General features: G+C 41.3%; 1 protein-coding gene across 1 annotated transcript in view; it reads right to left on the bottom strand.

Annotated features, from left to right (window-relative positions):
- Nucleotides 1-27279, bottom strand: part of MYRFL (myelin regulatory factor like) — a 79308-nt gene that overhangs the window by 25910 nt on the left and 26119 nt on the right. The window contains exons 8-15 of the mRNA XM_090041579.1: nt 25229-25305; nt 21850-21960; nt 20823-20913; nt 16686-16886; nt 16209-16317; nt 13244-13353; nt 2882-3045; nt 2173-2236 (exon numbers count right to left, since the gene is read on the bottom strand). Of these exons, the coding sequence (XP_089897705.1) occupies nt 2173-2236; nt 2882-3045; nt 13244-13353; nt 16209-16317; nt 16686-16886; nt 20823-20913; nt 21850-21960; nt 25229-25305 (927 nt within the window). The remainder of the gene's footprint in view (nt 1-2172; nt 2237-2881; nt 3046-13243; nt 13354-16208; nt 16318-16685; nt 16887-20822; nt 20914-21849; nt 21961-25228; nt 25306-27279) is intronic.

The raw sequence follows: 27279 nt of genomic DNA, 5'->3' as shown, positions 1-27279 counted from the left end.
TCAGTGAAAATGTAGACTGAGGAGTCAATGGGTAAGAGACAACCGGGGAGGGGAGCGGGGAGAAGAGAGAGAAGGGGGATGACTAGTGGAGAGATACCTAAGGAGTCAGATGTCAGGCAGGTTATGTGTCATAAATCCAATGTCTATATTTAGTCCATGATTTTTAGTATCCAGGAGGCTGACAAAGTGGAGTTCATAGGCTCGTCTCTGGGAAGTGCTTTGTAAGTTTCCTTTGAGGATCAGGACTGAGAGACTGGAGACAGAGTGGTTTTCTTGTGAGAATGTGCCCCCACAGGTAATTGGGTATTCCTGCCTTCGATAGATATCCGGTGTGCATTCATTCTGGTGCGCAGTTGTTGTTTGGTCTCTCCTACGTATTTTCCATCAGGGCATTTGGTGCATTGGATGAGAGAGATTACATTTCTGGAGGTGCAGCTGTAAGATCCAGGAATGCTGATGGCTCTGTTGCGGGGTGTAGTAATTGTGGTGGAGGTGGAGATGTGTTGGCAGGTTTTACATTTCTTGTCATGGCATGGTCGGGATCCTTTTGGTGTGTTCTGGGCTTGAGGAAGTTTGCTTCTGGTGATGGGTGGCTCTGGGAAGATCTTTTTAAGAGTAGGGTCTCTTTCTAGCATGGGTTGCAACTGTTTGAGGATTTTCCGTACAGGTTCGAGGGAGGGGTGATATGTCATAACCAGCCGTGTGTGATTTGTGGGGGGTTTTCTTCTGTAGTGCAGCAGTTCTTCACGTGGTATCCGGATGGCTCTTTCAAATGTATGATCTGTCTCTCTGGAGGAGAGTCCTTGATGGGTGAAAGCCTTTTTAAGATTGGTGAGGTGGCAATCCCAGGTGTTCTCTTCAGCGCAAATTCGGTGGTATCTGAGGGCTTGGCTGTATATCAGATTTTCTGGTGTGTTTAGGGTGATTGCTTGTTCTGTGCAGATATTGGTCTGCAGGTTCCTTGTATAACATGGTCTGTATTTTATCATTCTGGATACTGACCATCATGTCTAAAAAGGAAATGTTGGTGCTGGAGTACTCTAAAGAAAGTTGGATGGAGGGATGGTGATTGTTGAATTTCTGATGGAACTCAATCAGAGATTGCAGGTTTTCAGTCCAAATGATGAAGATGTCATCGATATCTTAAGTATAACAAGGGTTTGATGGTGCAGTTCTTGAGGAAATCTTCTTCCAGGTGGCTCATAAAAAGGTTGGCATACTGTGGGGCCATTTTGGTGCCCACAGCTGTTCCCATCATCTGGAAGAAGTGTTGATTATTAAAAGTGAAATTGTTGTGTGTGAGGATGAAGTGTACAAGGTCAGTAATATGTTTGGGTCTGTATTCTGAGTTGTAATCTTGTTCCTGTAGATATGTAAGGCAGGCTCGGATGCCATCCTGGTGTGGGATGTTGGTGTATAGGCTGGTAATGTCCATGGTGGCTAGAAGGGTGTTGGTGGGAAGGTGGTTTATGTTTTTAAGTTTCCGTAAAAAGTTTGTAGCGTCTTATACAAAACTTGCTCCGTGGGTGACTAGCGGTTTTAGGATTGATTCAACAAAACCTGATATTTCCTCAGTTAGGGTCCAACGGTTGGGTATGATATGTCTGCCAGGGTTCCCTTGTTTGTGGATTTTAGGGAGCATGTAGAAAGTCCCTGGGTTAGGTAGTGGGAAAGAGCACACATCAACGCTGAAGCTTCCTTAGCCTGACGAAGGGTTTTTGAACCCGAAAACTTGCTTAATAATTGTTTTCCAACTATTTAAGTTGGTTTAATGAAAGTTATCAGATTCACGCAAAGAACCTTGTCTGCCTATGTCCTTAGACCAACACGGCTGCAATCTATACCCCTGTATTAGAATCATATAAACGTTCTCTTTGATTTTTCTTTTCCTTTACTGCAGCAGCTGATTATTATGCAATACTAAATCTTAGTTAAGGAATTCTGATTGCCTCTACTTCTATTTTAGAGATACTAATATAATTTTCAATGCAACTGAAAAATAGATTTTAACAGGATGTAATATATGCCTATTAAAAGCCCTTTAGCAAATTAAAATGATTTCCTCTAAATATTAAACACATTTGTGTTTAAACCTTACCAAAAAAACCCTCTGTCACTCTTTCTCCATCTCTCTTCCTTTCTTTCTCTCTCCACACATTTAATTTTACTCACCTTGCTGGTTTTTATAGGAACTGATTTTCTTGAGGGTAGAAGACTAGCAGGTCGACTGAATTTGCTGTAATGTACAAAAACTCATTACCATTCAAATACTTCAGCAAGTAATAAATGGAAAATGGATGTTTTTCAAGATGGATTTTAATGTCACTTGCTTTTGTGATGGTAACATTTAAAAAGAAAAAAAAAATTAAAAGGGCCGTTAAATTCATTTTCAAGAACAAAAGCCTCTAGTTAACTTGCTCAGGTGAATACTATTAAATGCTACACTTAAATTTCAAAGAAAACCTTAAAAAGAGAGATTTAGAAATATGAAATGCACATCATTTTCTCAGAGAAATAGTAATGAAGTTTTGCTTCATAAAAGAGGCTTTTGTGAAGTTCTCTAAACAGCAATTTCCAAGTTATGAGGCTATAACAAGAGCCATTCTTGTACCATGTTCTTAGAATACAGAACTCCCAAAAGCAATCACTACTGAGCTACCATTTCAAATATGGAGATATTACTTAAGTGACTTAAGAAATGAGAAAGCTTGCATGTACTGCACATGACTTGAATTATAAAAACTGGAAGAAAGCACATCTAGAATTGAACTGGAGTCCACTTTCAGACTAAAATAGTTTTAACTTGTACCAGACCAAGGATGCATTATCAAATCCCTTAACAGAACCATAAGAAAATACCCTGGAGCTGAAATGAGGATACCTGACCGTGCTCTTTTCACTGACTGTTGACTTTAAACTGCTTATCCGTTTCAGCTTGGCCAGTTTTCTATTCCACAGTTCCAATTCTTCTATCCTGATTTCAAGGTTGTTAGTTAGTTTACAGAGCTGCTTAACTGCACCAACGTTCTCCATAAAGATCTGATCCTGAAGATCAAACATAAAAACAAGAGAGGTACACACAGTGCATCAATCAATGAGATTTGACATCCCCTTACAGATATGTTTAGAGCCACCCATCCAAAGAAGGCTGAAGTATTTAAGATACAAACAAGTTAATACAACATAAAAATGCAAGGCCTCTTGGGACCATAAAATCGTCTTGCTAGATTGCTAACTTGAGTTGTAAAAGTGCTTATGTTCAATTTGCAGTAAATTGGAAATGAGCTCTTGAATAAGCAAGTGAATGAACTGAAGGACTGTGTAGGCCAGGGCTGTCAAACATGGGTAGGCTGGATCCAGCCCTCAGAGACTTTTACCCTGGCTGTGGCTGTGATGGGGGACCTTCCCATGGCAACAGCCAAATGCCTGGGCAACACTCACAGTGCTGGAGCCTCAGCAACACTGCAGTTTATTCCCATGGAAGCAGCAAAGTGCCTGTGATGCCAGAATTTTCCCCATGGTGCTGCTGGGGCTCCAGCACTGAGACTCTCTACCTGGCACTTTGTACAGCTGTGGGCAGAAGCCATAGTGCTGCTGAGGCTCCAGTGCTATAGTTCTCACTTGGGCACTTGACTGCAGTGGTTCTGGAGCCCCAGCAGCACTTTAGGAAGAAGCCTGGCACCATGGCTCATTCCTGTAGTGGCAGCCACGTGCTCGGGATGCTGGACCTCTTCCTGACAGGTCCCAGACCATCTGGAATGAGCATTACATACACTGAGCTTGGCATGGTGGGTTGGAATGGGGGGGGGGGGGGAAAGAGGTCTGTGGGCTTAAACCAGTCTGTGGGGCCCACCCTGCACCATTCATCTAGCCTGTGGACCACTATTACTTTGATCTGTGGGCCCACATGAGTTTGCTACCCCTGTTGCAGGTCATAGTCAAAGATTGTTTTGAACAACACTGGGCTGAATTAGAAAAATTAAAAAGCACCAGAGTAGACATCTGCACTTGGATTTATACTATTTTAGCTGTACCCTGGCTCCAGAAACTGCTAGCAAAAACCATATTCTGTTACATAAGAGGAGGGTGGGCAAGCTGCTCCATTATGTGTTGCTGCTATACTGAACATGCATTCCCCTGGCCTCCAGTACTAAGGACAGAAGTTACACATAAACCAGTTTAAGGCATCAAAAAGTGGTTTAAACCTGTAACGGAACAGAAGTTCAGTGCACATAAACCAGTTTCAAAATGTCTGAAACTGGTTTAAAACAAACCTGGTTGAATATAGTATCAGATTTAACTGATTTGGATCAAACCAGTTTGTGAAATTTCTGCCCCAGACCCCTTCCTGGTTCAAGTTAAATCAGAGTCCTCCAGCATCCTAGCACACTTTGCAGCCCTGGGCTAGGCTGTGCCGTCTGCTCCAGAGAGAAGGGTTAGGGGTGGAGGGGGAGGAAAGTAGAGACTGTTTTCCCCACCACCACCACCACCCTCCCAAGGAAAACCCTGGCTGGCGCCTGGGGCCAGGGAGGGATTAAACCTCCTCTCTCCCAGGAAGGGAGTTGGCCTACCCTGCTAAACTTACTGCTGGCTGTGACTATGGACTACAAATCCCAGAGGTACCTGGAAGCAGGAAGAGGAAGTAGTGAGCAACCCTTTAGAGTCCTCCTGTTCTGATTCTGGACTGCAAATCCCAGAGACCTCAGGGGAGCAGGAAGAGGAAGCAAGTACAGCCCATGCTGGCTATGTGCCAGAGAGCCATGCTCTAGCACCCCCTGACTCCTGGCCTGAGTTACTGCAGGCAAGTAGCTGCAAAAAATAAATGTCTGTTAACTTGTTAGCATGAATGATACATGCTCCGGGTGGCTGGAGGGGCACGGCAGCAGCAGGAGTGGGGTGGTGGTAACTGGGGAGCTCCCACAGATGTCACGGGGGGAGGGGGAAAAGAGGTGAGCGCTGACCAGGGGCAAGGGGGAGGGAGGTGGTGAGCAGCAACCACCTGCAGACAACACCAACAGTGTCAATGGCGCCTTTTTGTAGGGGGTGCATGTGCACCCCATCCGCATTCCTGGTGCTTATTAGTTAGTTTAATCTCTGCAGTTTAGAGTAACCTGCAAAGACTAAATTGACTCAGCCTTGGGTTTTTTGACTGTCTATACTTAGCCAGAGAGCAGGTCTATACCACTTCCACAGTGGTCCTCCAAGCACTGTCAGGCAGTGTGCACCAACAATCAGCTTCTGCTCTACATGGCCAAAACTTCCTCAGCGTGTCCTCTGCTGCCACTCTCAAGCATGCTTAGGCAGAGTTCTCAAAGACAGTGGCAAGAGACACCCTCAGAGCAGCTTCACTGATCACATCTGTACTCTGGCATGTGCAGAGCAAGGGTGAACAGGCAAGGTTATACTTTGTGGTGATGGTCTTGGAAGCACCATGAAAATAATATGGACATGACCTCAGAGACGGGGAGAACAAGCGAGCACAATCATTGGACAAATGGATTGTTCACATTTCATCATGGATGGGAGATAGAAAAGTATTTAATTATGACTCTACAACCATCATCTTCTTCCCCAATGATCTTTCTGCATTCTGGCTGACTTTTTATTCAAACCACAACTGAAACTCCCTTTTATTTTTTCAGTACAAATTTCACCCCGTACCGGTAATCAACTTTCCCCTTCACTCCCTCTCTCCCTTTATGCTACCAAATCTACAATTGGGCAGGTTGCCAGCATTCTCCCAGTTATCACCCATCTACACATACCCATTTCTAAAACTGAAATTGCCATAGGTCCATGGCAATAGCATGATGAAAGCATGGGGGTTTTTTTTAACCATCTTAGAACTGCTTTCCCACACTAAGCATAATCAGAATGAAGTAATTACTGTGATAAATGTTGCTGGATTGCTGTAGGTATATTCAGGTTATGCAGAAACAAGTGCATAACTTCACTTTTTAAAGCTTCACTTTATTATAAATAGGGTTGGGAACCGGTCAATTGACCAGTCAAATATTGTCAATAGACTGGTCAATTGACTGCATATTTTTGATCAGTCAAAGTTTATAGCAATTTTAGGGGGGAAAACTACATTTTTTGTAGTTTTTGTGACAGAACTATGATTAAAATTGTTTTTTGACACATTTCTTAATGGAAAATTTGTACTCAGTATTATTTGGATCTATTGGCAATTTCTAAATTTTTTTTTTTTACTGATATTTGACTGGCCAACTGACCAAACTTTGTTTGACCACTCAAACACCCAGCCCTAATTATAAATATCAAGTGCATTTAAAAAAGTGGTGACCACATTCTACAGAACTGTACATTGTTTAGCATAAAAAAAACTAGAGTGAGGCAACTGGTGGTAAGCTGCAAACTGGACCACTTCTGGGAGACCTACAGTATGTTTACCTGTAAGTGACTTCAAAATAGCCTCATGTGCTTAGAACTGTGAAATCAATTATACGGTCACTTGTCCACATATCAGTGATACGAAGCTATTGCCCTTTCTGTTCTCCTCAAATCATGCATGAATCTCTCCTAGGTAGCTTGGAGCAACCAAGAAAATGACTCACCTAGCAAAATGAATAAGTGTTTTCTGTGGAAGAAAGGGCAGATTAGGATTTTAGTGACTCGCTGAAGAGAAGGTACTGAATACAAACTGGACTAAATGCTTTTCCTATCCTATGAAATCCCCCTCTCAACAATTAATGTACAAATAATTAAATATCAAATCGGAGATGACTTTCACTAGAGTCTTTCACATTCCAGGTGAATGCCCTGGTCACTGGGCAACTGGCTAATCGGATTAGGGAAACAAAAACCCTCATCCCAAATTAGCTAATAGCCAGTGGTCTGGGTTGTGTGTAGGACAACAAAGTCCCTGCCTTAATTAATATCTAATTAGTTGTATCAAATGAACAGTTCCAACAGAAGGAATTGAAAGAAACCCATGCCAAACTAGCCAATAGTTGACCACCATGGCACTCACCTGAGCCAAGTTTCTGGTCTCTGCTCTGAATGGTTTAGACCAGATCAGCAACTTGAAGTTCAGTCACCCATACTACAGACAAGTGCTCTAATTACTGGCTGTTTGGGGAAGGGCTGCTTTCTGTATGTAGACCAGATTCCCCTGAAAAACCCCAAAACTCCGAATTCAACATATCTTCAGACCGGTAGACTTCTGTCTCCCAATGAATTCACTGAAAACAGTACAAAATACATGTCTACAAGAGGCCCAAATGTCTGCCAAAAGAGGTAAGGGTTACTGGTCAGTAAGCCAGTGCGTGTGTAATTGCTGAGCCATGCAATAGTGTCCTCAGTGGCCATGTACAGTTCCTGTAGACTACCACTGAACTTAGTCATCAGGCAGTCGATTGACAATATGCAACATGGTGTGCGTTTTACCACAGCTATAGTCTGGATTCTTGTGAAGACCCCACTGGTGGAGGTTGGCTGCACATAGACTTTGCCCTGTCTGGAACCTATTCAGCAAGGCCCACCGACAGCATGGCAGGTTAAAGTCAGGTGGGCAGACTGTAGCATCTATGGTAAGGGATTTGTTTGGTGGTAATGTTGACCTCCATTCCTCATACCAGAGGGTCTCCGCTATGCAGTCTGGGTGCAGCAGTTTGGACTACAGTGGACATTGTGATGATAGACATGCAGCAGGTAGATTTAAGACATAGTCGTGCAGGCTTGGATTGGCATAGATCTTCTCCAGTAGCCTGCTTGTTGCAACTTCCTAGTGGATATAAGGGGGAACAATGTTGCTCAGGACTGGGAGCCATGGTCAAGGGATCAATCAAAGAGTTCCCAAAATGATGCACATCGTTGAATGTAGCTGCACATCAACAAATTTGGTGTGTGATGACCAGTTCCAGACTGGTATGCAGTACTCTGCCATAGAGTACAAGATGGCAAGAACTGACATCCTTAGGGTTGAGGCTCTTGCACCCCATGACGACGCAAGCCAGCTTGTTAAGGAGACTGTTGAGCTGCTTAACTTTCATTGCTGTCTTTTTCACGCATTCACTGTAGCTCAATGTCCAGCCTAGCATCATGCCCAAGTAGATGGGTTGTGCTTCTGGCCTCAGCCTCTGACCATTCAGGTAGGTGTTCAGCTCCTGGGCAACACTGGCATTGTGTAGGTAGAAATTCTGGAAATTCTTTTACTGATGCTTGGAGGTGTCAAGTTTTGCAATAATTGGCTAGCTTTGTGACATCACTGTTCAGTATGTTCTAGCACAAAGAAAATCTGGGCCTGGAATCCACAGCATATATCATCAGCATCAACTAATTTCTATGACTGGGTTTGTGGCAGGTCATTGGTATAGAGGTTGTACAAGGTCAGAGCAAAGACAAATCCCTGAGGTAGTCCGTTGGTCTATCTTCTCCAAGTGCTTGTCTTCTCACCCATGTTCACCCTGAACCATCTCTTGCAAAGGATCAGTTTGACAATGTCAGTCACCTATGCTGGTAGGACCCTTGCTATTATTACAAACAGACCAGTGTGCCAAACAGCACTGTACATTGCTGTGTGGTCAAGGAAAAAAGTGCCTGTTTTGAGGTTCCTTTGAAAACTGTTCTCAGTGAATGTTCTTAGTGCAAGTACTTGGTCATACAGACTTTGACCAGAACCTGTCCAGAGCTCTTTACAGTTCTTGAACTTAATAAGGTTTTGAATAGCATCAAGTCTGATGCTGCCCCAGCCTATGACAACATCTCCCCTGAGTTCCTGAAGCATCTTGGCCCACGTGCTCATTCTTGGTTGTTTCAATTTTTTACAAGGGTAATACGCAAAGGAAAGCTGCCGAAGATCTGGCGCATGTCAAAAGTCATTGGCCTCCCAAAACCGGGACAAGATCTAAGCAATGCGTCAAGCTACTACCTGATAATCACTACTATCTGTTTTCAAGTCCTGGAGCACTTGATTCTACAGTGCCTACTCCCAGAGGTGGAGAACATCCTGAGTATCAATTAAGCAGGTTTCCAATGGCTATTGGTGAGGTATCCTTACTATTTTTACTTGAACAAACATTGAAAACATATGAATCATTCCTTAAGCCATAGTTGTAGCTTGGGAAAAAGAGAGAGAGGACAGGCTGTCTAGAGGGAGTATATGTACCTATGTGGGAAGTCTTAGGTCCAGAGTGCAGTAAATAGACCATGGAGATGTAAGAGGGGATGTAAGAAATCAGAAGCATTTTTGGAATGGGAGAAGGTAATGCAACAGAAATTAGAAGAGGGCAGAACAAGAAAAGTAAGCCCAAGGACAGTGTTATGGGTGTCAGATGAAAGGAAGAACAAAATTTATTGGAGATGCCATGGAGGTAAAGTGAGTGAGGAGGAAAACAAGCAAGAAAGTATAAAAGGCCAGAGGGGTGTAGTGCAGGGGAGGAGGAACTAGGGAAAAGGAACACACAGAGGGGGAAAACCGAAACAAAATACTTTCAAACTCAGAAGAAATTGCAGAGAGAGTTAGAGAATATGGGAGACCCAGAGGGACAGTTACAGAGCAACACCAGAGGGGAGAGAGTGAAAGAGAAATGTAGAGATACAGAGTGGAAGGCATTAGGGAGTCAGCAGCGGCTGAAGGAGGTTGACCCAATGAGGATAAAAATCACATCTCATTTTATACTGTAATATAAAATACCCTATCAAAATTTCAGGATGGACTGGCTACTTAGTTGGGGAATAAAGGTAACCACTATCAAAGAATGGAGGACACAAGGCACCTTTTTTTCCCTTCGAAAAAGAAAGCAATTTTGTTTCAGGCCATTTGTTTTTTTTCCAATAAAGCATTTAGATTTTCCACAAAACTGGCCATTCTCCCCAAGATACTTTCAACAAAAAGCAGCCATGATTTCATTTAGTCAAAAATACAGTTTCCCTAAGTTGTTTTACCAAATAATTTTCAATCTTCCCTAAACCGGATTGCTAAGGGGCTAGGAAGTCAGAGATGGATCCAAGTGAAACTCCCTTGAATAAGAGATTTTTATGAAGTTGTAGCCACTTTGTAAACACCTTTCTTAAATCAGAAAATCGTGCATTCAGCAATAAATGCTTTTGAAGTCACTGAGTCCAAAATATGGCTTTTGAACAAGTACCTAAAAATCACTCTCTCAAATAGCTATCATTTTCAACAGTTTGAGCAGCTCCATTACTAATTCCTTTCAATGGTAGGTATAACTTCCACCCCTTCCTTAGTTTAATCAGTAGGCATGAAAAGCATGGGTTCATTTTCACCACTGAGCAAGATGGAACTCCATCACTGGAGAGGGGTAATATTCATCACCTCCCCTGCCCAGCAGCAGCCGCCAAACTTGTGCAGATGGAAACTTATTCTACAATTCACTGGCAAATGGAATGGATAGTGGAAAATACTCTAATCTGTTACTGAATCATGAATGATTTATTGACTGAGTGGCTTGAATTTGCCAGCTTGTTCACCATGTGGAAGATTTTCCCTGGCCTGAACTTCACAAGCACAGCATACCAAACAGCCTGTTTGCAAGTTTATCTTGTAAAATGTTTTCTTAATTTCATCATTTCTTATTTCTTAATAAAATATGATTATATACAGGAGAATATGGACTATTCCATATTGGTGAAAGATATTTCATCTGATGGCTTTCAATAGAATACAGCAAAAGTAGTTAAAATATAAATTACAATGAATATGGGATAAAGCAAAAAACCAACCAGCCATTGTAACTGGCATAACTCTATAACCTCTCTCATCCCATTTCCTATTTCATACTACTTTGGTTGAGTTTTCCAATCAAATCAAGTTTTGCTGAAATTCCAGCCTTATGAAAATCAAAAGCATATTCTTTATTTATGATCCTATAAACACTTGCCACAAAATGAGACCAAGAGTCTTATCTGCTTTTGTGATATTGGCCTACTGGCAGAAAGAAAAGATAAGATGATCAGCTGAATTTTAAGAGTGACTGTTCAGTGACCTATCAAGATACAACTTTTATATTATTGCTCCACTTGAAAAGACAAGAAATAAAGAAAAAATTGTAGTGCAAATAAAGGCACAATCTTCATTGTCAGAGCTTGTGGATGACTTTGTGTACCACAGACATTTCATATGGCATGATTTTTAAATAAGGGTCTAAGATAGATATCTGTATCTAAGATAGATATTTTATATAGAACCCTCAGAATTATCTTTTTGTAGCTGATGTAAAGTAGTTATACATGAAATAGAATAAGAAATCTGTTATTTGTGAGGTTAAGTGCACAAATATGCAATTCTTCTCTCTAGTGTTAAGTTAATTTAACTACTATTCAAAAGAAAAACTTTTTGCAGTTATATTACTACAGGTACAGCAGCCAGTCTTAAGAAACCTCTATCCATATTATATTTGGCAACATTTACATTTTAAGCATCTATGTATTTTACGCTTTGCTAAAATACTACTATCATGATTTTAATAGGAATATCTTTACCCATTAGTCAATATAGTATATACCTGAACAAGGGAATTCATTTTTTCCTCCCTCATTAACTTTAAAGCATTGCAATTTGCATGCACAAATAAACAATTTTGCTCTTTGAAATCTCTTGGATAGTTTTACACCTTAATAGCTAGAGCCCCAGTTATTAAGCCCCAGTACTGAAACTTCTCTCTCTTCACTGACTAAGATATGCCTGACTAACAATAATAGTCTAGGCCCCCCACTGTGTTTGGCCCAGGGCCTTCAGAAATAAATGACTTGGCATTAGCCAACACAACAGAAAATAAGTTTAGATTCACAAATGCAAGTTCAACACATTCACGCATCTCAAACACCACCCCCATCTTAAAATGAGTTTCATATGGGTAGATCCCTGTGCCACGTAGAATCCAACTGACCAAAGTGGGGCTTTGCATCAACTGCAGGTCTGGACTTGGTGATATATCTACTGTCATGAAGCAAGCCCTGTCTGCTCTGCTCTACACATGACAGTTCCTGTAAACGAGCCAATACAATCCAAGTGTCCAGCACTGATTTTAGTTTCAGTCTCAGCTATGTTAATTGTCTCTCACAGTCATTGTAAGAAAGCCTAGTTGCCTCATTTCTGGGATCTGGTGCAGGAGCAAGAGTGCTGGTCAGTACTTTATAGTGGCACTACCAGGCATGCCTCAGAAGTGATGCAGACGTGCCCTCGATGTCCACAAAAACTGGGGCCTTAATTGAAAAGAACTTAATTGAATCAGATACTAGCGTTCAAGCCTGGAGACCACCGCAGCACAGCCAGGCAGTAGTCCCCGAAGTGCATTCACATCCCCATGGCTTCCAGCAGCTTGCATGATTCCAGGACAGCAGCTGTATTAGGAGTGATGTGCACCTATGGGAGTCACCTGCTGCTGAAAGGACTATGACCATGAACAGCTGGGTGGCATGGGTAACATTTAAAGGCTGTGGACCAGGAACTGGGGCCAAGGAAGTTTTTTTTCTGCCACAGCTCCTGGCCCTGTGCCCTTTAAATGTCACCAGGAGAGGGAGCAGACAGACAAAACCACTGCCTGCTCCTCAGACTGCAGACCCAGGTCTGGAGAATAAGTACAGAGTTTTGACACATTGTTCAAGAAGGGGAGGCAAGCAGCAGAGAAACACCTTCCCCCTCACCCCCCAACACCTGTTCTTCAAAGCGGGCAGTCCCTAGTCTGGGGAAGCTGCCCTGACAGCACAAAAGGAGTTCTGCCTCCATAGGTATATTCTGAGCTGCAGACACATTTGCAGTTTTGTGAGCAAAATTACAGAGTGTAAGACTAAGCCTAATACAAACAGCTATTGAAAAGGATATAAAAGACATATTTCCATGGGATGACTACCTAGTTGTAGTTTCAGTGTTTATTTTCCTCAACAAGACTTTAATATGTTTCAACAATATGTTCTGATGGTATAGGTAAAGAGAAAGGAATATTTGTTGGTTACCTCCTAAGCATCTTGGGGAGAAAAATAGCCCAAAGTTAATTTACTAAATAGCCAGGATTATCACTATAGCTACTCAAGCCAGAATATGATTCAAGAAGGGAACTTTCTTCCTTCAAAAGAAAAGAGCAAATGAGTTATGAATTTCAAAACCCACGTGTGCAATTTTGGGTTAAAAAAGGATTCATGTATAATGACATTTTTCAAAAATATGTTAAAAATTGTAAACTTTCATAAATGCCATGTGCACTTATGCATCACAAAAATGGAGTGGCAATAAAAAATAATACACCTGGTAACAACATACCTTATCAACCATGAGGAAATTCTCTAGTTTTTCACCATTTTCACATGTAATATCTCCAACTTCGCTTACCGCTTGAGGCAAAAGTTCTTTTACCTCCTGGGCTATTATTCCTGTTCATAAAAATAAAGTTTAGTGCCAAAAAAAAAAAAAAAAAAGCAATACCACTTATTCACAGATTCTGATTTGTGTTTCTGTAATGGGGCCATCCTAGAAATTACAGTTTGAGCTTGAAACTGTATTTTCCATTTTGTGGAAAATCCTATAATTTTGCTTTTCTCCCTATTCCAAAATGAAACGGAAACATAGTTATGAAGAAGTGAAATTATAAAAATATCAAATGACATTATTTTTTAAACTTCTGGTTGACTGGAACATTTCATTTTGATAAAATAAAAATATCTTATTGAACTGTAATTGATTTTAATCTTACATTACCCAAAGAAACAAAACATTGAAACAACATGTCAAGACTTATCAGAAATATCTTACATCAATATTTTTTTCCTGTTCATTCCTATACCAAATTTTAATCTCAGGGCGTGTCTATATTTCAGTCACTGTAGCTTAAAGTATCAACATGCCTGAGCTAGCTTTGGCCTAGTTAGCTCAAGTACCACTAGCAGCCTAAGCTCAGCAGCATGGAGCTCAATATTGCACTTAGTGCAGGCAGCAAAAATAAGATTATTTATCTGAAAAACTGGGAAAACATTAAGAATAGTTCTGTTGAGCCCCATGTTGCCATGGCTAGACTGCAGTCAGTACCTGAGCTAGTTCATGTGTAGGCTAGTTTGTATGATATCTACATTGTACTGCAATTACAGCAGTGGCAGGGAGTTGACAGACCTTAAATGAACACAGGAAACATTTCTCTTTCAACAAAACAGCATTTTCTGATGCAAAAAAAAATAAAACCAAAACTTTCCAACAACATTTTTTTGTCCAGCTGTAGTTGCACTTATTTTCATTTTAATCTATACCACAGTAAGCATATCACTATAAAGAACACTTATCTGGAAGAGCCATCAAATTCCCCCTTTGTGAGCAATTTAATAGACAGCTAAGTTAGGAACATAGGATTTGCTATACTGGGTCAGACCAGATGTCACTATCATCCAGCATCCTGTTTTCACTAACTGCTATAACCAGGATGGGCAAGAGAAAACAGACAGTTACAGAATATTACAGGATAAACAATTCATAATGGAAGTTTCCTCCTGACCTGCTTCAGTCAGTGGTTGGTTTATTCCCTGAAATGAGCCAGCTTTTCATGCTTTTTTTAAAAATAGTGTTCAAAGTGATTTCCTGCTGTCCATATAGTTTTCTAATCTTTCTACACATCCCCAAGCTTAACATATTACTAGTCACTTGTGAATCACATATCACTCATTGCCTCTAAATGATTATACAAATTTTCTGCCCTTGCAGTTCACTGCCTATCTTACTGGTTTTGTGCTTTGACAAAAGGTAAAGAAAAGAATCCTCTTATCTCTGTGAAACCTTCTCCTTCACCTTGTTTCACTCTTGCCTTTCAGATTTGGAGGAGGAATTGTCACTTACAGCATCTCACAGCATCTAAACATTCATGGTAGTAGTGCAACTAGGGGCACTGGCAGAAATGACATTTGCCATGTGAGTGGCCCCTTGAAAGTGCTCTACAGCTGTGCTCTGACAGAAAAGCATGGCTGCAGAGCACTTTAAAAGTAACTGATCACATGACAAATTAACCCTCATTTAACAAGGGTTCAGATGAAGGCACTCCAAAGCACAGTGCCTTCATTAACTTCCATCTGACCAGGGCTGATGCAGCGCAGCTCTACTCCTAGTTAGTCTGCAGGATAGAAGTGGGGAGAAAGAGGGCAGGGAGCTCTGGACTGGGGTTTGCCCAGCTTATGCTAGAGAGGGAACAGGTGGATTGGAGCCCGTTGCCAGCAAACCCCAGCCTAGAGCTCCCTCCCCTGCTTCTTCCCCTTCCCATTCTGCAGACAGCACCAGAGCTGGGAGGGGATGGGGCTATGGGAGAGAGGCTGCAGACACGCATCTCCTCCTGGATCAGCTCCAAAGTGGAGCACAATCCCCTCACTTCCCCCAACCCAACAGACATTTGCTGGGTCAGGTGGGGTCACTAACTCTTGGCACTTCACAGAAAGCTCCATGAGTTACAGTGGGGAGCTGCATGTCTGTCAGCACCCTAGGTGTGGACAAGTCGGACACTCACCCCAGGTGCTGATTTAGAGGGGACACCAGAATGGGAGCCTCCTGGAGACCTGCATTTCTGCTGCCATAGTGGTCAGGGAGCTCATGCTGAGGCAGCAGCAGCCCACCTGCAGGGGCATGGAGGAGACGGGCTTTGAGAGGTGGAGGGGGCATGCATGGGTGCCAAAAGCAGAATGGGGGGGAGTGGGGCACAGGAGTCTTACTTATGCCAGGAACTCTAAAGCAGTCCTCATCTGTACTATGCTGCTACCATCACATGTTCTTGCTCTTGAAGCAGCGGGGTATCTGTATACTGGCTGCTGCTTCTGCTGCAACAACTACATGGGGCTATTCTTGCTGTTGGGTTACATACCCTGCAGGGGTGAAGACAATTCTAGTCCCCACCTAGACCTGGTGCCCTTCTTGCCACCACAGCAGCTGCAGCAGCCCCATGAGAGGAGGTATTTTTTAAAAAGGGTGAAATACAGAAAATAATTTAGTTAAAACCTTTAAAAATTATATTTATATATATCACCTTTGAGCTGACACCAAAAATAGAAAAGTTTCAGCAGATCACACCTGCAAAAACTGAGATGTGCAATCAGATAAATATAAAAATTTTCTACTCTGTTTTTAACACAGAAACACAATAAAAAAGCCTTGTGCCCTAAACAATGAGAAGGAAATGACAGGGTATTATTAATCACTATGGTGCCACATACAAATATAAAGGAATTGGGAAGCTAGAACAAAAAGAGGTTTGTCTGAATACCTGTTTCACGAGTATTGTTTATTCCCATAGCAGATGCAAATTCAGGCTTGTAGTCGTACTCAACCAGCCTCATTTTTGCTATTCTTCTCAGCTGCTCATTTGTATCAACCTAATTGCACAAATACCAGGCTTCACATGTTGAAACAGTAAGGATTAGAGGCATGTCAAAAGTTTACTTAGCAAAACAAGGTACCTGAAATGTCTACTATCAAATAGCTTCCCATCCTTCATAAACCCTCTCTCACTGTGTTCTCACTGACATCTTTGGTTCAAAGATGCACATTCATGCCCAAGTTCAAAGATTCTACCCATGTCAAACTCAATGGTTCTGCAAAGCACAGCAGTGAATTTATTTTCCTTAGGCCAATATTTCAACAATGCCCAGAATAAAAAAACTACTTCATGTGTGTCAGAATAATAATCCACACATGTACTGTGATGCAAATTTAAATGCCCTACATACTCCACAGCACTCACCTCCTGGATATTCTGTTTTGCTCGACTGTCAGATGGATGCATGACTGTCCCCATAACTTTCACATTCCCACAGACAACCAGTGCTTCATCTGGGGCATCTGTGTTAATTCCTACTCGACCATGACAGACTATGGTTTCTGGAACATGTCCTCGCTGCCACAATACATCACCGTCATTCTCAAACTGCCCTGGGTTAGATGCCTGGAAAAAAATATTTACAGTCAAAGATATAGTAGCATGAATGTCCTATTGCTTTATCCAATTTACCAAATGAAAATGAAATGCCATACAAATCTTTCACATTTAAATTATGCTACTGAGCTTTTCTGACACATCAAAATGAAAAACAGAATTTAATAACCTCTAACAAAATGAATCCTACATACAACAGTTTGCAGGAAACTTTGTTTTTGTATTGCATTTTATCATCATGGTAAGTCAGATGCTCAGCATACAGGTTTGATAGAAGCCCTCATAATCCTCTCCAAAATGCCACTAAGCTTTCTCCTGGCCTACTAACAGGTTAAAATTTAGAAGAGAGAACACACAGCAAATGTTAATCTACCTGGTTCAAAAACTATTCTTTGGAACCCTCTGAATATACAGATTTAGTTCTTTTTTGTGCTCTCTCATTCCTCCCAGGTATTTATTCCCAAAGCTCATGGTGAACAAATCAAAGATGGGTCTGGGCTTGAATTCATATATCCTACACTCCCACTACAAACCCTTCAAACAGTAAAGTAAATACATTATTCCTAGAAAGCACAATCTGGCCATAATGTTTATATTGCCCCCCTTCCTATTAGACTTCCTAGTATATTATCTACAGTGCCCAATTACCTTTATCATAATTTTCATAAGCAGAGGTATAACTAGGAAGTTTTGCACCATGGGCAGCGACAGTGGCATCAGCTGGGGCAGTGACAGCAGCAGCTGTTGCTGTTCTTACACCCCCTCTCAGTAGGCATCCAGGGCTGGTGCCCTGCCCACCCGTCTCTAGTTACTGTTGATAGTAAGGCTTTTTGGGACAGGTACCATCTTTCTGGTCTACCTTCACATTGTGCCTAGAAAAGTGGAAACCTCATTTCCGAGTAGGGCTCCAGATTTATACCTCAATAATATATAATATAATTGCATCTACTTCCTTTTCCATTTCTCTGTTCTTGTTCGTGCCTTTTAGAATATAAGCTCTTTTGGACAGGAACTAAGCTTTCTTTTATGTCTGAAAGGCACTTAGCACTTTGTGGGTGTTTCCAGAACAAACAAACAAAGAAACAAACAATACAGCATAAATAAGCAGCTTCACGAATCAAATATTTTTATCAGCTTTGAACATCCTATAACTTATTAAGATGCCGCAGGAAGAAAAGCTGAACAAAGATTTTTTTTAAATGATTTCTGGACTAATAAAATCATTGCTCTCTGAAGTGGACAGGAATAAATTTATTTTGTAATAAGAAGTGCAACAAATCAAAGCTACCAAATAAATTCTGCTTTCATTTATCAGCTGAAACAGGCAAATCTCAACAATATCCAAAACACATTTGCTTAGCTGAAAGAGAGACCTGAAAGGTTTAAAAATAGTAGTTCCTGGCGAGGTCACCATCTGTAAAAAGCAAATAATTACAACTGGCATGTTAAACCAACTGTCATTTTCACTGTGGGATCCTAAAATAAACAACTCATTCTAAAAGATACTATCTCTTGTTTCAACTTACTTGCATGAGATTAGATAAAGTAATCTGGCTCTCAGGCATACAAGAAAAATAGAATAAATCCTAGTTTTTTGTTTGTTTGTTTTGTATAACTAGTTCTTTACTAAAATTGAAATAGTAACACTGAATTCAGGCATTAACGTATGAATCTAAGTAAAATATCAACATGCCAAAAAAAATCAGCATATTTATAAAGCCTGTGTTTTTGCAAGGCTATGCCATCTGTGACACAGAATTGTGCACATCTTACTGTTTGCCACAATTAGAGCATGATCTGATATGCCTCTTAACCACTACTCAGTATGTAGTTGCTTCATCTTTCATCCTACTGTACTGCAGACCAAAGCATATGCTTTTCCCATAAAACACATTCAGTATGATCTGCCACATTATAATAAGCAGTGACTTTATATATGATCCTGCCTTTTATTCCAAATATGTCAGACCTGTTGAATATAGCTAATGACCTTTCAGCTATATTGCCACTAGTTAGAGAAGGAGTTGGCAAACTACAGCCTGCAGGCTGGATCCAGCCCAATGAGGGACTTTGCCCAGCCCACGGTGGGCCCCTCGGTCCTGCCGAGCCCAGGCAATCCAGTCCATGGCATATCCCACTGCCCTCGGGTATGCAGCAGGACTGGGGAGGCACCATGGCTGGATAGCATTTCCTGGAAGCCCTGATGATAGTGAGGAGATGACAGTCAGGCCCTGCCTGTGCTAGTCTTCAAAAGCACAGGCGGGGCCTGAGCCCCAAGCTGAGCACACACCCCTGGCCACAATGAGCAGCTGTGGTGGGAAAAAATAGGACCAGAGCCTGCACTGGGGCTGCCGTGTGGCTTGTCCCCACCATTGCCATTGCTGCCTCCAGGCCCATGCACCCAGTGGGGTGGTAGGGAAGAGCCATAGGGCAGTTCCAGCTGCCCATACAGCTCCCTGCCCGCCCACAGCCCCATCCCACGTAGGGAGGTTATGGTGAGATGTTGTACCAGGGGACAGGGACTGCTGACCCAGCAGCCCATGACAGTTTTCCAAAACTAGACATAAAATCTCAGTCCAAGAATGAACTCAATGTAAAAATAAATGCATCTTCCTGAATGTGCAAATCAAAAATAGTGACAAAGTCCCAGCTCCCAGCAGCCCATAAGGCATACCACTTTCTATTGCCAAACATCACATGTGGTTGTGATGCATGTAGCAACATGTTCAGCATAAGTCCACAGCACAACTCAAAGTGATACCTTTGGAGCTGTAGCAAGGTGCCTGAACTACTCTTCTACAACATCCCAGTGAATCTGCAAATAGACAACTCCAGTGCCTCTGCTCCAGCAAATATTAGCAAAGTGAAATGACAGCCAGGGTCAAGGATACTCCCAAGCTTAGCAACCCATCAGTCTAACCTGGGTAAAACACACCAATCTTCATGCCAGCATACACAAAGCAGTCATGTCAAGCAGTCGTCAAGAGAAAGTACTTTTTTTTTAAGCAACATGCAGTTAACTTGTGGACTTCACTGCCACAAAGTGGTGGAGACAGATAATGTAGCCAGGTTCAAAAAGAGACTGGATAAATTCGTAGGTGACATCTATTAATGGCTATTGAACAGAATGGTTGGAGATGATTCCTCTGGCATCTCTAAACCTGACAGATGCCAGGACGGGTAAGGAATAGAGGATTAGATATATCCAGTTCAGTGGTCTCCATGCAGAGCATCCACTTCTGCCATGGTCAGAGATAGGATACTACTAGGCTAACTGACCCAGTATGGCACTTTTTACATACTTGTGTAGCCAGAATCACATATATTCACCATTAACTCTGCAGCTTTGGTGACCAGAGACCCATTTCCAGCTGGGTAAACTGGGGAAAGCCTTCAGCCCAAGTCCAGAGTAGAATTTGAATCTCAGAGGTTGCACATCACCCACTTTGCCCCCCCCCCCCCCAAATTATAGTACTGCAGTCAATTTTGTTGCTTCTAATCAAAGTCCTCTGGACAGCAGCAAATCTGCCAAGGGTCAGATCAGTTCCATGGTGCTGTTGCTTGGGGGAAAAAAAGAAAAAAAGCCTGGCTGCAGTTATTCACTGGAAGAAAGGACTGAAAAATAAAAGTTGAGGCAGAGATTTTGCCTCAGAAATGTTTTATATTAATTTATTGAAATGTGTATTGCAGCCACCACCAAAAAAGGACTTAGTCAAAGGTCTGGGAATTTGACAAATGACTACACACCAACCTGAACTGCACAGAAATACAGGTAACCAGGAGAGCCAGGTATTTCATAACTGTTTTATAGATAATATCACCCTAAACATTTTTACTGATTATATACAGTTAAAATGGGCATCTCACTTCTACCAAAATTGAACGTGAATTATTTCCAGTAATTATGAATATTTTCACACAAAGATAACGTGAACTTGTACCTACCCTCACAATTATCTTTTCAGAGACTTGTGCAGACAGCAAATAGGACTGGTCCTGAGAGACAGCATATAGTCCAACCACCAGCATGAAGTATCTAATTTGAAATGTATTTAAATGGTTAAAAAATAAAATAAAATAATCTTTTTACAAGAAGGAAGTACTTTTCTGGAGCAACTCTGCAGTTACATCTGTAATAGTTCTTGTATTTTAAGTATTACTTACGTTATATTATGGAAAAAAGAGGGAGGCTTCTTACTCTGCTTCACTCCATCTCTATTAAAACTTCATTTAATAAGGCCCATTGAAATCAACAGAAAGACTTCAGAATTGTTAACCCTAAGTATACAAGAATCAGGAGTCATAGCCCCAAAGATCATGAAACCAGCGAAGCAGTTAGGTGTATGTCTTTATTTCTCTTCTGGTTTCTGAGGCCTTAGGACATAACACTCAAGTCACATTTTCCAGCGTTCCTTTCCAAGAACCCAAACCTAGTTGTTTCTATTATAAATACCAGTATTCTCATAATTCTGTGACCCCAGGAGCTAACGGTGCCTATAAATGAGTGCAGAGGCTGCTCTGATGCACTGCAATTACAGCACATTGGTGCAGACTTGATTGCGTCTGCCAGAGCGTGGCGATTACTGCACTCCAGGAGCATCTTGTATTTCATGTATCAGTGTCCCTGCACTTAAAAATGGTGGTGGGGCGCTTGAGCTAAAGCTCATTGAATGAGCTTTAGTTCAAGCACCCCCACTGGCATTTTTAAGCACAGGGACACTGATGCATAAAATGGTGTAGCATTGTAATTAGAGCGTCTCTTGGAGCTGCTCTAATTAAAGCGACACCCCCCATTCCCCTCTGAGCACAGCACATGTAGAAGTGCCCTAGGGCTTTAGGGCAGACACTAACTGTCACAATACTCCGGATAAAATCACAAGTCTGCAACACTTAGATTTTCACCCATGTCAATAAATCATGCAGTCCTCCCTCCACACACAGCATCACCACACACAGAAGATTGCTTCAATACCTTTGGTCAGGATTAGGTTTCCCCTTTTTTCTCATGTTATTTGCTGTTGTTTCACTGAAATGCAGTCTTCCCAGTGTTACGTTGGTGACCTGGTCTCCTGGAAGATCAATTCTGAAACAGAAAAGGAAACAACATAGGGCATCGCAATCACTTGGATCCTTTGTTTGCATTCAGGTTTCTTCAAGATGATTAAATAGCTCACATTAAAAAAACCCCAACATCTCAGAAAAATGAAAGGGTAATACAGACATCTCAGGATAAGTGGCTAATAAATGTAATGCACTTTCTTCTTTCACAAAGTACTTCAGTATCACATTTAGTCAGTCACAACATTCATTTTCAGAAGATAAATCGGGGTGAATATAGTCAAGCACACACAGGATACAGGACAACACTGAGAACCCTTCTATCAGAAGCATGTCTGCCATCTCCACGGACAGAGCTATACATCATAGGTCCAGTGATATGTATGGGTATCCATTGCTAATTTGGATCTGAACTGTATATTACTAATGTTAAATTTGCACATCAAGTAAAGGTTAATTTCTGTTCGTTATGGATACTTATCTACAAGTCCTTTGTATATAAGCTGTTATAAAATATATACCTATACAGAAAAGGCCCCTATTACCAGTGCTAATGATTTGATCAGAGATATTAATCAGTTCAGCTACTCAATTCCCTCCTGATGTAAATCAATGTTACACCATTGTGACCAATGAATCAGTTTACCAAAACTGAAAATCTATCCCTGGCAAAAAATAGCCATGATAGAGATGGTTTAGACCTAATCTGGCTCCCCCTCCAAATCAGAATTCATTCATGCAGATTTCAACTAAGAGGGTTAAGTCATACTTACATTTCATAAGATATTTTTCAAATGAGGCGTTTTTATTATATGGTATCCATATTATGGAGCTTTGGTTCTTCTATCTTGCCCAAATGTTTTTTATTAGATTCCGCCCCCCTCCCAACATAAGATGTAGGAAGAATTTATGCATATGTCACATTAAATTAATTTTCCTTTGACCACCAGAAAACCACAAGAATAGAAAAATATTGAGCCATGAGACAGTCAGTCCCTCTTGTATGACTGCAAGTAAAATATTTACACTGACCACAAAGAGGAAATGTCCAACAGAGTTCATGCTACCAACATACATACGATATAAAACACAGAAAACACTGAACAATCGGTTGTCACTATGAACTCTGCCCTGACCTCCTTCCCAAAATATTTCTTTTGATGCACATTATATTTTGCCTCTAAAAGGAAGATAGACAGGGTTTTGTTTGGGCGGTTTTGTTGGGAGGGTGGGGGTTCAATTTCTCAAAAGCATATATAGAAAGTTTGGAGAGCCGTTTGTCTTTGGAAGAACATTTTAAATAAAGAGGACCCAAATTCCATGACTTTGAAACATAACATAAGTGTTTTATCTACTGCATTACTCATTATGATTATGTAGAGACAGTCAAAAAGCCAGAGACTGAATTAATACAGTTTCTGCAGGTTTCTCTAAGCTGTGAAGCTTGAACCGATAATGAAGTGAACTGATGTTAACTAAATCGGTTAAGTTTGATATGGATTCATCCAGATCTATTTTAAACTGCTTGTGAGCATTTTGAAACTGGCTTATGTGCACTGAACTTCTGTTCTGTCACAGGTTTAAACCAGTTTCCAATCACTTGAACTGGTTTGTGTGTAACGTCTGTCCCTAGCCTATTTGATTAATACTCTGGGGCCAGATCTCCTCACTTTTCATTATGAAAAGCCACCAAACTCACAGGAGAAACCCAAGGTACACAGATATGGTAAATCAATGAGATTATTTGAGGCATCAGTGCCTCTCTCTCCAAATAGTTCTAGTTTCTCCAGATCTGCTTTCTCAGTGACATGCTATAATTGGAGCCACGCTATCTAGGATTACTCCGTGTACTGCAGCTCCTACTGTATTTCAGGTGTTGAGGTTATAAGACTTTAGGCTCTCTGCTTTTTTATGGCTTTCCAAGAGGTTTCTGGGGGCAGAGGGAAAGCAAATCTACAACCAAGATAACTGCTTAAATTTGAAGGAAGTCACTACTAGAGCCAAAACAACAGATTTCAGCTATTTGGGAAGAGAAAGCAGTAATAGTTCAGGAGAACATATCTGAACATACAATAATGTATTGTGAAATAAAGAAATAAAATTGGGGGTTTAGAAAGGAGACACCTGTTGTTGACACAAATAGTTCAACAGTCAGCAGGGAAAGGAGAATGAAATAGATTAAAGTACAAGAGGGCAATAGATTTCTATACATTTGACTTATTGTAGGGTCAGATGAAGAAGTGAAAATAGGACTGGTAAAAAAGGACATGCAGCTTCAGCAGAGAAGAATGCTGGACACAGCATCTGATGAAGTGAGCTGTTGATCACAAAAGCTTATGCGTCCCTGATTCACTTAGTCTATAAGGTGCATGTGTACCCTGCCTTCTGCCTGACTTCAGACAACCACAGCTAATACCTCTCTTTGAGCAAAATGTTTGTTATGAGTGCTCAAGCCAGCAAGCTAGAGAGTCAGTTTCTCTCCCTCACTCTGTGTTTCTTATTGAAGCTATTCTACCATGTGTAACTAAATATTCATTGGGCCAGAAAGGATGAGACCCCATACTCCAAGGAATATTTATATACAGTATTTATATCAAGTGAAACAGGTCCAAGTGGAGAAACAGAGAGACCACAGAAGATCAAATAGCATAGTGGTTATGGCACTAACCTGGGATGTGGTAAATTGTACAGAGGTCTCCCGTCTCCCAAGAAAAAACATGCCCACCAAATTACAGGCTACAGTGGAGTGAGGCTTCCCACCACAAAACATTTCAAGAGGCTTTGGTTTCTTTCCATGTGACAAATATTGCAGAGAAGTTTACCCTGTATTTTACTCCGAGGACAACATACCCCATAGTAAGAAACAGACCCATTACCAGCTGTCTCAAGTAGGCTGCTTGTGGTAAGCATGACTGCAGTGCCTGGTCACTGGGTGATGAGGAAGCCAGTTTGTACTGAGCAGCTATTAACTGTGAGAGTGAACACACAACTGGTATACTCATTTAAGCTATAATCTCCGTCTAGTTAATCCTTACTTTTTGAGAAGCACCTTTACTCTGGAATGGGGTGACTTACACTGGTACACAGCTGTACACCATAGACCCACTTCATTTTTACTACAGAGTAAAGTCAATTTAATCTTTAGTAAAGTGCTATATGTCCACATCCTCAAAGGTTCTCTCAAGATGAAGGTGGGGGGGAACTTTTTCTGACCAGAACTATTTGGAACATGACTGATACCACAGAACAACAGCGGTGGTGAGGGAGTGGGAAAAATAAATGATTTTCCTTACTTAACGGGATGAAAAGATTTTTTGCTTCGGTCCGACTGAGACTGCTCAATGGCAATTGTTTGATTTGGGGCTTCCACCTATATTCAAGAGGTAAACGAGCATTGTAAGTGCAAAACTGAAATAAAGACAGGAAAAGTTAATGTTGCAGTGTGAATAGACTGAAAATCCATATACAAATTGGTTTAAGATCTGTAAAGTCTCCCTCAGCCACCAAAAAAATTATGTGTGTAGGAATTACATATATACATAAATTACATATGTAGGTGGCACCTATGTAAACACATAGGTGCTACTAGATCAGACCTTTATTCGGCATTAACCAAAAACCTAGATCGCAGTGTGACCCATAAGTAACAGATGTTTCAAAGGAAGCTGTAAAATCTCCATAATGGAAGATTATGTAATAATATGCAAAAGACGAAAGCCTCTTACTTTTGCCAAACTGTTTGCAGTCAGTTGCTATCCTGAAGCATAAGCACACATATTAGGGCTGTGCGAAGCTTTGGTCCCCAATTCGATTCAGCAGAGATTCAGCTTGATTCAGTTGCCAAAATCGCCAAATCCAAATCCAAATCAAATCAGGAGATCCTTTAATGTCTCCAAATCAAATCGGAACCCTCCGAATTGATTTGGAGAGATTCATAAAGATTCGAATTGAATATGGCCTGTTTTGCACACCCCTAATACATATATCTTCATCCTAACCAGGACGGTCCCACAGATTCTTTTTATACTAATATTTAAACCTCTTTCTGAATCCTATTCAGAAAAGCAAGTTCCAACAGTAACCTCTGCATTACTGGCCTAAGAAACAGGTAGAAAAACAGAGTAATTAATTATATCAGGGCAGTTCAACTAGCAACCCATGGCCTATGTGTAGGGGCCTTCCAAATTCACAATTTTGTGATTTTTGTGGAAACAGCAAATTTGGTAGGTCCCTTGTGAAAAAACTGGTCCCCATGAAAACACGCGAAGATTGTGAAAAAGCAGCAAAATGGGGGGGGGGGGGTCAAAAAAAGGGGAGGTTGCAAGCAGAGGTGTAAAGCCCTGGTATCAGAAAGCAGGGAGAGAGCAAAGGAGGGGAGGAGATTTTTTTCAGCAGACCATGGTACCCTCCAAACACACATCTCTGATTGGCTGAGGGGCCCTGGAAGTCCTGCCCTCTTTGGAGACTAATAGATAGCCACCTGTCAATCTCCAGGGAGGGATGGGACTTCTGGGGCCCCTCAGCCAGAGGCATGGGGGAAGTCTGCTGTGCTCCACCACAAAAATGGTGCTTAATGCTGTGCCGTGACCATGAAATCTGGAGGCAACCTCCATGAATTAGGTAGGTCCCTGCGTATACGCAGCGGGTGCTGATAGACATGGGGGAAAGACAAACCAGACAAACAAACATAAAAAGAAACCCATCACTTTACTGGAAAAGGAATCACGTCAGTTTGATCCAACTCACTCAGTGTCTGTATATAGCTCATGCACTTCAGCAGGGCTTTTCAGTGTTTTTATCCAACAGCTGATTAAATCAGTTATTAGATGAAAGCACCAAAAAGCCCTGCTGAAGTGCACGAGCTATACAGAGACTGGGAAGCTGGGTCAAACTGACAGGATTCCTCTTTTGGGCATGCGCTACTCTTGGTGCATCAAGCTGAAAGTACAGCACTGTTTGTTTCTTTTAATTTTCATGTCTGTAAGCAGCCAGTAAGCACAACAAGTTGTGCAAGGCAAATAGCTCTACAAATTTAGCCCTTTCTTTGTTTGTGGACTGTTCAAGAATAAACTTTTATTTTACCATTTTTTGTGAATTACTTGCTCTAGTTGGTCTTTGTGGCATCTGACTGGCCACCTGTGCTACGTGTTCTCTGATCAAAATTCAAACTTTGACAAAGAGGGGGGAAATCAACACCACCACAGTACCCATGTAAATATTTCTTCATATGTCAGCACAATGAGCAGCAGAACAAAGAGGTCAGTCACTCAATTCTATTAATCCTCAAACAACTAAAAAAAGAGGGTGCTTATAACTAATTAAATGAATTGTTATTCAGTTGCAT

Source organism: Crocodylus siamensis, chromosome 4 (genome assembly GCF_052110815.1).
Source record: "Crocodylus siamensis isolate JL-2025a chromosome 4, ASM5211081v1, whole genome shotgun sequence".
In the NCBI taxonomy this organism is placed as follows: Eukaryota; Metazoa; Chordata; order Crocodylia; family Crocodylidae; genus Crocodylus; species Crocodylus siamensis.
Note: the sequence above shows the minus strand (reverse complement) of the source record. Positions and strands in the feature narration are given on the sequence as shown.